General features: G+C 38.5%; 1 protein-coding gene across 9 annotated transcripts in view; it reads left to right on the top strand.

Annotated features, from left to right (window-relative positions):
* The window catches only part of LRRC4C (leucine rich repeat containing 4C), a 1,194,180-nt gene extending 1,181,703 nt beyond the window's left edge, over positions 1-12,477 (top strand). For 7 of the 9 annotated variants that reach the window (XM_027577718.2, XM_027577721.2, XM_027577717.2 and 4 more), the window contains one exon: positions 9,823-12,477. In XM_027577718.2, the coding sequence (XP_027433519.1) occupies positions 9,865-11,787 (1,923 nt within the window). In that variant the 5' untranslated portion in view covers positions 9,823-9,864 and the 3' untranslated portion in view covers positions 11,788-12,477. Of the gene's footprint in view, positions 1-5,998; positions 6,061-7,964; positions 8,146-9,822 lie in introns of all 9 variants that reach the window. The other 2 variants (XM_027577723.2, XM_027577719.2) reach the window with 1 other exon arrangement.
* The last annotated feature ends 3,296 nt before the right edge of the window (positions 12,478-15,773 follow it).

The raw sequence follows: 15,773 nt of genomic DNA, 5'->3' as shown, positions 1-15,773 counted from the left end.
ATAAATAGGGAAACCTTCCCCTGAAAACAAACAAACAAAATAGAAAAGAGAGCTTGAAAACAATGAAATGAGCTTTTTATTGCATTGTGCTCCCCAGCTTTTCTTTGTAGGAAGGATTTCTGTGAAAATAGTTAAAAACTAGACAAACATCATTTCAGAAATTGATGAAATTCCTACTGTATGAGTTGGACTCTACTAGATGCTAGGAATCAATTAGTGAATGTGACGTCATTTAGGTCCTCAGTGAATTTATAGCCTTAACTATCTACAGGCTGCTTAGACACCAGCTTATTCATTTATTTATTCATTCATACATTTAGCAAATATTTGATGAACATTATTCCAGGTGAAAACTACTGAATAGGACAAACAAATCTCTGCTCCATGGAACTTAATATTCCACTCAGATGAGACAGGCAGTAAGAAAATAAGCATCTAAGTATATGAGAAAAATACCAATAACAAGTATTATAGTGGAAATTAAATATGGTGATGTGATTGACAGTGGTTGAGGTGCTTCTTTAGGCTGGGTGGTCAAGAAAAAACTTCCTGAAAAGGAAAAATTTAAGGGATGTTCTGAAGGACAAGGAAAACCAACCATGCAAAAATCAAAGGACATGTGGTGCAGGCAGAGGGGACCCTACTGCAAAGGTCCTGAGGGAGGACAACGCTTGGAGCATTTGAGGACCCAAGGAAGTCCAATGTGGTTGAAAAGAGAAGGGGGTTGAAGAAAAGTTGAAAGGTACGAGACGCAGGCAGGTATCAGATGATTTTGATTTGGGGGCCAAAACAGTTTGCGTTTTGCTTAAAATGATATGGAGCTAATAGGAGCATTTCAACGGAAGAATGACATGAACATATTGATATTTTAAAAATTCATTTTAAATGTGTACGGAGAATTCATTGTGGTGAGGCAATTGCAAAAGTAGAGAAACTGGTCAGAAGGTATTTCAGTGGTCCAAGTTAGAAATGAAGATGATTTGGCCTAGAGAGGGTCAAAAGGAAAAGTAGATGGATCCAGTTATATTTTAGTAAGTCACATGAATAGTGTTGTGCTGGATATTAATAAAGAAAAAGAAAAGTCAAGGAAGATTCTTATGTCTTGGCATTGAAAAACTAATTGGCTGTGTGTTAGTGGCATTTGGGAGGTGCAGGGACAGGTTTGGGGATTTGTTTTTAGTTTATGCTATGGCATTGAATTCAAGTAATCCTCTCAATGTCTATTTACTAATGTTATTACCATCACTCCCACTTAGAAAGGGGTAACATAGAGAAAGCCAATTTGCCGAAGATCAGTCAGTAATACTAAGCCAACCTTCCAACCCTCTTCATTCCATTCTCGATCTGGTTTTTGTTCCTCTGGGTTTTGCTAATAAACATTTCTGGCTCTTTCTGTGCTTAAGCATTGTTTCAAGTTGGAAAATATAGCATTTCATTAGGGAACCAAAACCGAATGTGTGTTTAGTAGTCCTTTGTGTGCCATTTACAGAGTAGAGCAGCACCAGAGATCAGAGATGCCTCTCTCCTGACATGCACATCAGAGTTTCCAAAAATCATACCCTGATGCCTGTGTACAATGATATTTTTTTAATGTGACCACATACAGAAGCTAATTTTGCCTTCACTGGTATTTCATGCTTGACAGGATTTCAGCTAGGGCTAATTAATTTCAACCTGTACACATCTCAGTTATCAGATCATCAGATTGAAGATCAGTTTCATTCAGTTTTAAAGTAATGCTAGGGATGTCGATTATTGAAGTCATAGGACTTTTCCATCAACCTTTCCTCTTTTCAATTTCTTTTACACACAAGGGCAGATCATTCTTTTATGGGATTGCGGTTTCTTCCTAAGTCTCTTTATTGAAGCAATCCAAACTTCCACCAAGCTTGTAGTGCCCCTCAGGTGGGCCAGCTCAGCCATCTTAATTCTGCAGCATAAGCCTTCTGCTTCCAGTAAGTCAGTTTTCCTTCATTTCATGCTCCTACTCCTCTGCTTTTTTAAGTAATCTCTTACCTCCTCCACCACCACCCTGACTCAATGCAAGTTTATGTCCCCTTAAAGACCTACATACTGAGGGTTCTAGAGGGGAGGGGTGGGGGGATGGGTTAGCCTGCTGATAGGTATTAAAGAGGGCACATTCTGCATGGGGCACTGGGTGTTATTCGCAAACAATGAATCATGGAACACTACACCAAAAACTAAAGATGTAATGTATGGTGATTAACATAACATTAAAAAAAAAAAAGACCTACATACAATCCTGAATCCTCTTCTTAAAACTTTCCCTGATTATCTGTGACTTCTGACAATCCTTTATGGCATTTAAATATTGAATATGTTGGTTTGCGTTAGTACCCAGGACACCTGTATGTACACTTTTTTATTTTTTATATGAATTTGTACAATTGTATTACAACTCCAATGAGATTATGATGTTCTAGAAGACCTGGCCAATTTCATTCTTATACTCCTGACTATACTGTCCAAACAATAGCAACATGCTGGCCACATGCTTTTTTTTTCCTTTTCTTTTTAATACATGGTTCTCTCTACTCGCTGTTTCTTTCCACCTGATGATATTATAATTGTGTCACCTCTAAACCCCCAAATATGTATTATTTTATATAAATCAGATTAAGTCTTCGAGAAAAATGAAAATGCAGACTCAGGTGTCATCATCATCATCTTCTTCTTCAGCTCAATTTCCTATAATTTTCTAGAAACATTGCTAGGTCAGTATGTTCAGCCAAAGAACCTCCTGTTGACTTGACAGGTTGAGTCCCTGGTTTACAGCCATTTAAATGTTATATCACTTCCATTACATTTGCCTAGAGGGTCAGCCCTAGCCACAGTTACAAAAATTTTCTTCTCCCTGAAAATCTGCAGAGCTACAATATTATATATGGAGTAGAGAAAACTCAACAGACTTGTAAAATTGGGTTTCAGTTGGGAAAATGTGAACTATATTAGAAAATATTTATAGAATAATTTTGATTGGGAGAGGTAAGATATGTTTGATAATGGTATTATTTGAGGTGTTGTTTTTCCTTCTCTGGTGTGTTCTAGCACTCTTTAAAATGGAGAGAGTTATCCAGAGAAATGACTGTAATAGAAAGCCTTTTAGCATGAGAGGGATGAGCCTCACCTCCTTTTTGACAAGCATTTCATGTTGCCTCAGTTTACATTGTTTCCTTTGGTAGATCTCAAATTTATAATGGTACAAGAAATCAGAATTTTTCTACTGTCTTACTTGTTGTTTCTTTGCTATTGGTTCCAGAAATGGGGAGATCGTGAGGGAAAAAAAGAGAGAGGGAGGGAGGCAAGGGGAGAGGGAGAAAGGAGAATGAATATGTGAGATAGGTTTCATTGTAAGTAACCAGGAAAAAGGAATTGTTTATACTGTAAGGGATTGAATATTTTAAATACTAAGAAAATATAGAGGAAAGATAGTGACAGGATTCATTAATTTAGCTGTCCATCACAAATATCAAAAATACAAATTCTTCCCCTGTTTCCATTTTCCTTCCTTGGCCTAACTGCTTTATCCTTAGGCTTCCTCCTTTCTTGGCCACAAGACAGCTTCAGCAACTCTAGGCATCTTATACTCCCAACAATACCCAGAAACAGAATAAAGAACTATTTCTTCCCCATGTTTTTCTTCTTATTAGTGGGAGAAAAAAAATTTCCTGAACCCCTCAGCTGATTTCTTCTCACATCTCATTGGCCAAATTGTATCGTGTGTCCAGACCTAATCAGTCTCTGGCAACAGAAATGGTGCAACCAATATTTGTTTAGACAAGAGCTCAGCAAACTATAGTCCAAAAGGTTAGCCCTGGAAGCTAAGAATGTTCTAGAATTTTTAAATAGAAAAAAATGTTAAGAATAATATTTTGAGGGGTGCCTGGGTGGCTCAATTGGTTAAGCATCTGCCTTCAGCTCAGGTCATGATCCTAGGGTCTTGGAATCCAGCCCTGCATTGGGCTCTCTGCTCAGCGGGGAGTTTGCTTCTCTCTCTCCCTCTAACCCTCCACCCTGCTTGTGCTTGCTCTCCCTCTTTCTCTCTCTCTTAAACAAATAAATAAAAAAATCTTTAAAAAAAGAATATTTTCAGACATGTGAAAATGGTATGAAATTCAGATTTCAGTGCCCATAGTAAGTTTAATCAGAACCATATCCATTCATTTAGGCTACAATGGCAGAATAGAGTAGTTAAAACAGGAGACCATATGGCCTGCAAAGCCTAAAATATTTACTATCTGGCCCTTTACAGGAAGAATTTGGCTAGCCCTACCTTAAACCAAATTCTGTTTACCCAGCAGTCCTGGGTCAGTCTCTTCCAAAGCAGATAATATAGTTTTGTGATTTTTTTTTTTTTTTTTTAGGATGGGAGTGAAGATTCCCGAACAAAATGTTCTAGGGAAAGAATAAGGGATGAGGATGTTGAGTAGGCAACAAATGCGAAGAAAGAGAGAGAGAGGTTCAAGCATAATTTAAATGAATAATCCATACTTAGTGCTGTTAAAAGCTGACTCCCAACACAACCTGTTGAAAAGACAGAGCCAGTTTATTTCTTACTCTGTGAAGGGAGGTCACCTCCTCACAAAGGTATGGGAGTATCTGTTAGCGTGGTGAAGATTAGGATGGAATTTATGGAGAATTGGAAGTCTGATTTGAGAGGAGTTTTCACTGCTGGAGGTTGATTAGGAGAGAGTAAAAATTACGGTACAGCCATCCGAGATTTGTGAAAACACCTAAGTGAGGAGAGAGATTCAAAGAATCTTAAGTATAGACTGCCATTAGATGCTTTCTATGAAAGAACTGATGGATCTTTGGGCAGGTTCCTAGAAGGACAATGAAACCATTTGCTTGGACAGGAGAGTCCCCAAAGATAGAGATGCTAATAAAGACAATGGAAGAGCAAAATCATGGTCATGTCAACAGAGAGGTATAGTTTGGAGGTCTCAGTGTCCAGGCTGAGTGTGGGGCAAGTGGTTTTGGTTCTCAGTATTTAGGGGTTTTGTCGCAGATACATGTGAGTGTGAGTGTGTGTGTGTGTGTGTGTGTTCTGTGGGGGAGAGTGGTTGTGGCTAATAAATTCACCTTTCTGTTATCTGGCTCCAAACTAGTTCCAATACCTAGACCCAGTTTATGCTAACTGAGCAATGATAGTGTGCTAAATAAAGCACCCCCTGTATCTCAGTGCACTGAAGCATGGGTAGGGAAAGAAGAAAGGTCTGTTGACAAAGTCAGAATATCCTCTGAGACAAGGCTAAAAGTATTACAGTTTAATTCAAAACCCATACAGGTCCATTTGTAAATAAATGCTGTCAGATGACATTGTAATGGATAGTGTGTACTTTAAAATTGATTTCTTTTTGATGTGATAAAACATCTTATGAAAGAGATGTTGAAACGTAGCTTTTAATGTAAAGTAACATAATTTAGATTTTAAAATAGAAAACCTTTTTTTGATAGTAGTTTATTCGATTCAGTGCATGTCCCAAACATTATTTTCTGTGGGCTATAAATTACCTTTGAACCAGCTATAATTCATAAATCATTACTTATGACTGATTTATAGGAAATCTCATTAATAGCAATAGCAGAAAGACCTTGAAGTAAGCAAGAAATAGAAAATAAGACAGCCTGGGGACTGAAAAGGGAGAGACACAGGCACTCTACAATTAATTGCAATGTATTGGATTTGCATATGAAAGCATGCTTCTGATCATTGCAGTTAATCCTGACCATAACTTTGAATAATAGATATTAGTGTTATTCCTATCTTATATAAGAGGAAGAAACTGAGTGTCCCATCACTTTATTTTTAGTTTGAATATGTTTTAAATATTTATTATATATTGATTATTATAAGCTGGTAAGTTTATATAAATATAAACATATATACATATATATGTATATATGATATATATATAATGTGATATTGCTAACAAAAGCCTTTTGAGTAGATGACAGTGGTGTTTCTCTCTTACAGACAGGAAAGTAAAGAGAAGTGAAGTAACTTTTCCAGTTGTAGAGACGTGGAGGTTTAAGCAGGTATTTAAATTTAGCAAGTCTTATGTCATGCTCCTACTCCTCTGCTTTTTTAAGTAATCTCTTACCTCCTCCACCACCACCCTGACTCAATGCAAGTTCTCCCTTGACCATGGAACATGGCTCCCTTTGCTATGTCTTATTTTAAGGAGAAAAGGATAGCAAATGGCTTATCTTAAGCAAAGGACTTAGCTTCTTCACTTCTGTGCTATGTCTAGTCAATCAGTTATTTTTCTATATCTCTATTGCCAGAGACCCTAGGATTCCGAGAGTCATAGGGTGGGAGATGGGAGACGAACTAGAGGAGCAGGACCCTGGGACCCCAATGCTAAAAACACCCATCAGTTAATGTATCAGAGATTTTATGTGCTATTTTCTAAATGCCCAATTACCTAAAAATTGTGTGTTGGAGAGAGGGGAGCAAATGTAAAACTACACCAAATCATATGAATAAAAAATTTTCAATGGTTGTGTTACTGGAAATTTAAGTAGGGTTCTATTTAAAGTGGAAATCTATAAGGGTTTTTAAGGTCATGTTTAAATTTACAATAAAAAATAATTCATAATCTAGCTCAGGTGAGAAGCCTACCAATCATATTGTTGTCACAGTGTAAATGGGACAGTAGAATAGACCTATAAAGCCATCAACAAGATTAACAAAATCAGCAGGGCCCCATTATTTAGTGATTAGTTGTTTTAAAATGTAGATTTTCTTATTATTTCGGTATGATGAGACAAATCAAGAGGCAGTTGTCATTGAAGATATATATATATTTTTTTACTCACAGTTCCCAAGAGGAGGGAGCATGCCATGCCACATGGGGGCCACATAAGGAAGCACCAGGGTCAGTCAGAGGGGTAGAGGGAGCAAGGGAAAATCTGAGCAAGAGCCTTTATCATGGTTTGTGAGAAAAAGCAAGAGAAGTCAGGGTAAGCAGGCTGGTAATTGGCTAGCCCTGTGAGATCCTGATAAAGGAGGTGGTTGGGGTATAGGCTTCAGACTGATTGGTTTGCATATGAAAGGCATGCTTGTGGGCAAGTCTTTTACTATCTCTAAGAATTGGCTAGCCCTTGGAGGGGTCTCTCTGGAACAGCAAGGCCCCGATACCAAAACATCAGAAAATATAGAAAATAGGACCACCTGAGTGGCTCAGTTGGTTAAGCATCCAGACTTTTGATTTCGGGTTAGGTCATGATCTCAGGGTCATGAGATGGAGCCCTGCATCAGGCTCCATGCTGGGTGATGAGTCTGCATAAGATTCTCCCTCTCCTTCTCCCTCTGCCTCTCACCGCCCCCACTGGTGAGCTCTCTCTCTCTCTCTTAAAAGAAAGAATGAAAAAGGAAAGAAAGAGAGAGAGGAAGGAAGGAAGGAAGGAAGAAGGAAGGAAGGAAGGAAGAAAGAAAAAGAAAGAAAGAAAGAAAGAAAGAAAGAAAGAAAGAAAGAAAGAAAGAAAGAAAGAAAGAGAGAAAGAAAAAGAAAATATAGAAGATAGAAAGTCATGATTACTATATTAGTGCCTATCACTACACATACACAGAGTTGTAACTAGATAGTAATTGTTTCTGCACATACACAACAGCCTTTTTATCCAGTGCCTACAGTGTGACAAGTGAGAAAAACCATCAGACATGGCCTCTGTCCTCACAGGCTAGTGGGAGAAACAGAACCAGGGATTAATGATCATAGTACTAGGTGGTGTGAAAAGTTAGTCTAGCGCTACTACAGCCCTGAAGAAAGAACTAAGTCTCTTTCCCAGGCCCTCTGTTCTCATGCCACAGGGAACTGTTTACTGGTCCCTGGATGTACTAGCATCTTTCATAGGTCCTTATCTTGGTTCAAGATGGTCCTTGCCTAAAATGCTCTTCTTTCCTCTTTTTTTTTTTTTTTTAAATCAACTTCTTCTAGAAAACCTAGATCAGATGATCCTCTTCTTTGAAAATCCTCTGATTTACCAGCACAGACTGAGCTCATCTGACATCAGTGCCCTTGTCCCAATGTGGCTGGGTCTCATACCAGTGAATATATATTATTGTAATTCATCTGCTTACCTATCTGTCTCACCTTCTGAACTATCGTTTCCTCAGGGGTAAGGATGATATTCTTCATCTTTATATGCCTGGTACTCAGCAAGATGTCTGGGTAAGAGAAATAGCATGAACAGTAATAATAGTATCTAACATTACTGAGTTTTTACCATATGGGAGACATTATTCTAAGGGCTTTACCTGCATTAACTAATTTTATCCTCACAACAACACAGGGGGTATGTACTATTATCATTCCCATTTTGCAAGTGAGGAGGTTGTGTCATGGAGAGATTAGTAAATTGTCCAAGGTGACATATAATAAGTACTAAATTAGTGCCTTTTTGAATTAGAATGTAGTGATCCCTTTTTTCCTTTGTTTGTTTCCAAGAGATTCATAGAAGGGACACTGTTTATTGAGATGAGAGATTTCGAAGAAGTCATTATACAAGTGTCCAATGCATGATAAGAGTAGGACGTACACTGGGTAACCCCAGCTCCTTTAAAATTCCTTCTTGTGCCAGAAGAGATGCAGAAAGTGAGTTATTTTATTCCCCTTCCCACAAATCTACTTAAAATCAGTGAGAGGAGGGGTACAAGATATATAATATTTCTGTTATACTAAGGTATCTTCTGTACGTAAAAGTTACGTTTCATAGAAATCATTTAATTTGTGGTATGTCTGCCTATAGGCAGCAGTTGCTATATTATAATGAATTTGGGTATTTGAAAATCTCTAAAAGTTTATGTACATCTGTGCATGCCATAGTTTCAGTGTATCTTCACAGATACTATAAATCAAGTTGCCAGGGTTTACAGCTGAGGTCACCCCCCAAAAAAGTATTTTAGAGAAATTAATCCTGAAAAAATATTTTGCCTTTGCCATCACTCTCCCAGAAACTTTTTCATGGAGTGTTTGAGATCATATGCTCTTGGACCAATCAGACGAGTGTGTGAGTCCTGGTTCTGTACTTACGAACTCTGTGACTTCAGGCATGTTAGTTTCCCTATGATTAAACATCTTCACTTTGGAAATGGAGACTATAGAAGTCACTAACTCAGAAAAGTGCTGTAAGGAAGAGAAAGGATCAATCCACGCAACCTATGTAATTGAAAAGGGCCCCATTCACAAAAGGGCCCATGCTTGGTTAATGCTCTGTTGTTACAGATTGGAAATTCTTCATAATTTTTAAGAAGCCATCCCCCAGTTTCATTTGGCACTGGGCCCTGCAAATTATATAGCTATTCCTGGATAGGATTGTTTGTGAGGTTTATAGCCCATGGTGCCTGGTACATAGAAGAACTCTCAGTAAAATATCAGCTATTACTGATTTTGCATGGGAGCTTTTAGTTTGTTGGGTATAGCCCCAAATCTTATTTTCTGAACTTTTCCAATCTGGTCTGGCCATTGAACCTTCTGGTGGGGTACATCTCGTTTGTCCTCATGTATTCAAGTCATACTTGGTAAACACTATAGTAAGGTGTTTCACCTCATTCTTTCATTCCTATGTGACTGCATATTTGGTAGATATGGGCTGTGGATGACTGCTAATTTGAAGTACAGAAGCATTTTCTCTATAAATATGAGAATTGAGCCACATCGCTCAATAGGGGACATTAGATTTGTTGTTTGCTTAGTCTGAGAAATGATGGCTTTAGCTGATACATTGTATCACTGACATTACTCCAGAAAGACATTTGGAGGAGATCTAATACTCTTTTTTGTTCTTATATTGCAGACTATTTGAACTCCAGAAGGACCAACACCAGATAAATTATGAATGTTGAACAAGATGACCTTACATCCACAGCAGATAATGATAGGTCCTAGGTTTAACAGGGCCCTATTTGACCCCCTGCTTGTGGTGCTGCTGGCTCTTCAACTTCTTGTGGTGGCTGGTCTGGTGCGGGCTCAAACCTGCCCTTCTGTCTGCTCCTGCAGCAACCAGTTCAGCAAGGTGATTTGCGTCCGGAAAAACCTACGGGAGGTTCCAGATGGCATCTCCACCAACACGCGGCTGCTGAACCTCCATGAGAACCAAATCCAGATCATCAAAGTGAACAGCTTCAAGCACTTGAGGCACCTGGAAATCCTACAGTTGAGTAGGAATCATATTAGAACAATTGAAATCGGGGCCTTCAATGGTCTGGCAAACCTCAATACTCTGGAACTCTTTGACAATCGTCTTACTACCATCCCAAATGGAGCTTTTGTATATTTGTCTAAACTGAAGGAGCTCTGGTTGCGAAACAACCCCATTGAAAGTATTCCTTCTTATGCTTTTAACAGAATCCCTTCTTTGCGCCGACTAGACTTAGGGGAATTGAAAAGGCTTTCATACATCTCAGAAGGTGCCTTTGAAGGTCTGTCCAACTTGAGGTATTTGAACCTTGCCATGTGCAACCTCCGTGAAATCCCTAACCTTACACCTCTCATAAAACTAGATGAGCTGGATCTTTCTGGGAACCATTTGTCGGCCATCAGGCCTGGCTCATTCCAGGGATTGATGCACCTTCAAAAACTGTGGATGATCCAGTCCCAGATTCAAGTGATTGAACGGAATGCCTTTGATAACCTTCAGTCACTCGTGGAGATCAACTTGGCACACAACAATCTAACATTACTGCCTCATGACCTCTTCACACCTTTGCATCATCTAGAGCGGATACACTTACATCACAACCCTTGGAACTGTAACTGCGACATACTGTGGCTCAGCTGGTGGATAAAAGACATGGCCCCCTCCAACACAGCTTGTTGTGCTCGATGTAACACTCCTCCCAATCTGAAAGGGAGGTACATTGGGGAGCTTGACCAGAATTATTTCACGTGCTATGCTCCTGTGATTGTGGAGCCCCCAGCAGACCTCAATGTCACTGAGGGCATGGCAGCTGAGCTGAAATGTCGGGCTTCCACGTCCCTGACCTCTGTATCTTGGATTACTCCAAACGGAACGGTCATGACACATGGGGCATACAAAGTGCGGATAGCTGTGCTCAGTGACGGCACATTAAACTTCACGAATGTAACCGTGCAAGATACAGGCATGTACACATGTATGGTGAGTAATTCCGTTGGAAATACCACTGCTTCTGCCACCCTGAATGTTACTGCAGCAACCACTACTCCCTTCTCTTACTTTTCAACCGTCACAGTAGAGACTATGGAACCTTCTCAGGATGAGGCACGGACCACAGATAACAACGTGGGCCCCACTCCAGTGATCGACTGGGAGACCACCAATGTGACCACCTCTCTCACGCCACAGAGCACAAGGTCGACAGAAAAAACATTCACCATCCCAGTGACTGACATGAACAGTGGGATCCCAGGAATCGATGAGGTCATGAAGACCACCAAAATCATCATTGGCTGTTTTGTGGCCATCACACTCATGGCTGCAGTGATGCTGGTCATTTTCTACAAGATGAGGAAGCAGCACCATCGGCAAAACCATCATGCCCCAACAAGGACTGTTGAAATCATTAATGTGGATGATGAGATTACAGGAGATACGCCCATGGAAAGCCACCTGCCCATGCCTGCTATCGAGCATGAGCACCTAAATCACTATAACTCTTACAAATCTCCCTTCAACCACACAACAACAGTTAACACAATAAATTCAATACACAGTTCAGTGCATGAACCGTTATTGATCCGAATGAACTCTAAAGACAATGTACAAGAGACTCAAATCTAAAACATTTACAGAGTTACAGAAAACAAACAATAAAAAAAGACAGTTTATTAAAAATGACACAAATGACTGGGCTAAATCTACTGTTTCAAAAAAGTGTCTTTACAAAAAAAAACAAAAAAGAAAAGAAATTTATTTATTAAAAATTCTATTGTGATCTAAAGCAGACAAAATTATGTGTATTCCTCAGAACCTGTTTTTGCTGCAGTTATTTACTATTTTCCCACATCTCATCCCTGCCTTCCCTGGTTGCCATATTTTTCATAGGAGATCTCAAGTCCCTAAAGAACTGGCCTAGGAAATTTTGTAAGAATTCTGTTACACTTTGAGATTTTTATGGTGAATTCTAGTGGTGAGATCCAGTCTATTTTGTCTTTCTTTCTTTTTTTTCCTCTCTCCTTTCTTTCCCTCATGACCTTATGAAGTAGTCCAATGGGGAATGCAATATTAGAAATAGATTTTTAAGAGAGAACAAGATTAAAAAAATGCAAGATCTTATATTTTTCATGTAATGACCTGTTCTGTATTTATGAGGAGAACCATTCAATGGCAAAGCAAAAAAAAAAAAAAAAAAGAAAAAAAAGTAAGCAAACAACAGATTAATTTACATATGAGCATCTATAAAACCCATGATCTTTTAAACACCTCTAGAACCAGAATTTGTAGTTCAAAAACTAAAAAATAAGGTTATAAATAAAATATTGTTGGTTTTTCTGTACCTGGACACAAGTCATTTGTAGTATGGCTCAAATGTGAGAAACTTGAAGGTAATTAGATTTCCTACTTTCTAAGAAAGAAAAAAAAGTTGTATTCTTCAGTCACAGCATCAATCTCTATGGGGTCCTATTTCATTAGCTGACTTGAGTATTGGATCTATATTCAAGGATGCTGTGGTATTTTTTTTTTCCTTCTCATTAGGAGCACCCTTTGTAGAATGCTCAGATTAAAAAATAATGATTTCGTGAAGTAAATTCAATCCCACTTGGAAGAAAATTTCATTATAATTTATTCACTGTCTCCTAGGTTAAGTTCTACTGGCTAAAGTACAAGAGAATGTGAAGGTATTCTAAATTATCTAAAATGAAAAATAATTTTTGGGGCTGAGTATCAGCAAATTCAGTTCAATTCCACAATAATTATTAAAGATCTTCTATGTTTTAAACACTGATCTTAGTGCTGTGGGTACACAATTGACAAGACCTGCTTCTTGTTCTTAAATCATGAAATATAATTAGAAAAAATATCAGCCTATTATTGAGGGCTAGCTCTAATTTTACTGTTAAGCGGAAGGCTGTGAATTGGGAACCTGAAATTTCAAAAATATTGGGTTACTGTTATTACAGAAAACTTGATTTATGGTTTCTTCTGTCCTTCTGGAAGAACTGATTCTATTCTTTCAAATGCAGATTGCAGAGCTGTAAAGGTGTGTGAGTTTGGATTTGCCATGATGGGTGTGTGCACACCAAGAGATAGCAATGTTAATACAGTAGTAATTCACTAAAGTTACTTGAAGGAACTGGAGAAATTTTAGGTATGAAAACATACACTAGCTTCCAAGTAAAAGAGGAACTTGCTGGTTCTTGGTACCTTGGCATTCTCCTGATATTTTAACATAGTATGTCTTGATCTATGTGAAGCAAAGTGAAAACAGACACCTCTTATTACTGACCTTGAAACCTACCACCTCATTGGTGAAACGTGTGATGCCCAAGCTGGAGAAAACTTCATCTCCTAATGGAGGAGCAGCTTGTATACTCACACTTAACTCTGCAGGCTGGAGCTCACACCAGGGTTTGTGGTCTCCAGGTGTGAAAAATCAATCACTACTGGCAAAGTAGGTCAGAGAACTGGGATGAAGGGAAAGCAAATAAGTAAGACCACATAAGGGTTTTACCTTTTTTATTTTTTATTTATTTATTTTTTAATTTATTTATTTGACAGAGAAAGACACAGCGAGAGGGGGAACACAAGCAGGGGCAGAGGGAGAGGGAGAAGCAGGCTTCCTGCTGAGCTGGGAGCCTGATGTGGGGCTCGATCCCAAGACCCTGGGATCATGACCTGAGCTGAAGGCAGACACTTAACAATTGAGCCACCCAGGCACCCCCCCTTTTTTTTTATTTTTTAGATCACTAATTCTCCAATAGCTTTTTCCTCCCTTGTATTTTACCTCCCTTTGTTAGGAACACAATTCACATTTACTTTCACTGTGGAGAAGACCCAAAAAAGGGGACAATACATGTTGGCTGTCATTGGCTAAGCTATTCAGTATAGAATATACTTAATATATTCCCAAGCTGCAGATCACAAAGCAAACAAACAACCCACCAAGGGATATCCAGCAATTGCTAGTCCAAAGAAGAGTGGTATAAGCAAAGAGGGAGAAGAATCCTGCCTTCTCTATTTGATTTGTGTTCCCTGAGCTCTCTCTTTGCTGACTCTGAACCTTCATTCAATTTGAGCTGATGGTTCTTATGGAGTTAGTCCCAGCACACAATTCCCCTTGGCTGTGAGGGTTGGCTGAATGGTTGGAAAAATTCTACTAAACAGAATGAAAGGTGAACTCAAACTAAAAAGTTAAGTAAGAAAGCATACATCTCAGTCCTGTAGGAGATTATGGTTGCTCTAATAAATACATTCTAGAAGCAAAATATTGATGAAAGACTGGTTAAGCCAAACTTGGCCTTCACAGTAAATTTAGAAACACTTTTGACCAAAGGTTGTTGTTGCAGGTTTTGGGGTTGAAGGGTGGAATGCTATAAATGCATTACCTAGAGGTATGTGTCTAGAGATTTATGATTAACAGTGTCTGTATTTGCTCTGCACAGCACTCTTGGCTTTTGGCCCTTCATTACAGGAGTCACTCTGTGTTAGATGTGTTAGAGACCATCATGCCCTGTGGACTTCTTGGTCCAGCAGAAAGTTCATGTGACTGTCTTAACATCTGGTATATCCTGATAGCAAAGCACAATTCTATGTCAATATCTCTTCATTCTCTCCAAAGGCAACCAAGTGGTAGTACTCTTAAACACTTATGTGCACCAAAAATATGTCCTTTACAAGTAACTAAGTTAAGGTAACCTGATGGTAATTGTGTGTGTGTGTGTGTGTGTGTGTGTGTGTGTGTGTGTGTGTGTGTGTGTGTTCCCTACTAAAGGTATGCAGTTTGCTTCAGGGAAACATCAAGATATTTTATAAAGAAGATTCTGTAACATTTCCTTTTTCTTTAAGGAATCCTATACACCTGGCTATCACATAGATCTCCTAAATTCTTCTGAATGCGTCCAAATACATTTTCAGTGGTAAAATAGGAGAATTCGGTATAGTTCATGCACATATGCCCTGATACAGCTTTACTAAATGTTCCCTCATATTCTGAATATTCTGTAATCAAATATCTTTTCCCAAATTGAAATAGGTCATTTGATCTTGGAACGTTGACCAGTGTTTGTTTGAGGAGAAAAATGTTGCTAGTCCATGACTGCTATCAGGCCTTATAATCAAAGAGTTAAAAATCAGAATGTTTGACACGCCACACTATGAAATTCTGAATATGGATTGCTGGAAAGTAACTTGACAGTAGAAGGGTTATTTGCATGAGGGAAGGAAAAGACTTTTTTTTAGAACAGGGGTTACTGAAACATGGAAAAAATAATAAATGGATGGCCCAGAGTATCCAACATTTCCAAGGTAAATATTGAAAGGTAGAAAAACATCAACAACTATCCTTTATCCTTTTGGGATAATTTTCGAGATGCTTAGATAGGTAGAAGAGTCAGGTGAGTGATTGTGAATACAGTGCAGTGTTCTAAGGCAATGTAATTTTTAAATAATGTGTTCAATTGTTGATTTGGTCTTCAGGTTGCTAGTTTCAATAAGGATATTGAAGATAATGATATCATTAAATATCACACACAAAACATGTGGGTGACTGAGGAGTCAGACTCTTCTAGGAAACCATTTCTATGTTTCTCATAAAATATATTAGCACA

Source organism: Zalophus californianus, chromosome 11, assembly GCF_009762305.2.
Source record: "Zalophus californianus isolate mZalCal1 chromosome 11, mZalCal1.pri.v2, whole genome shotgun sequence".
Classification (NCBI taxonomy): Eukaryota; Metazoa; Chordata; class Mammalia; order Carnivora; family Otariidae; genus Zalophus; species Zalophus californianus.
The sequence above is the reverse complement of the archived record's forward strand: the minus strand, read 5'-3'. Positions and strand labels throughout refer to the sequence as shown.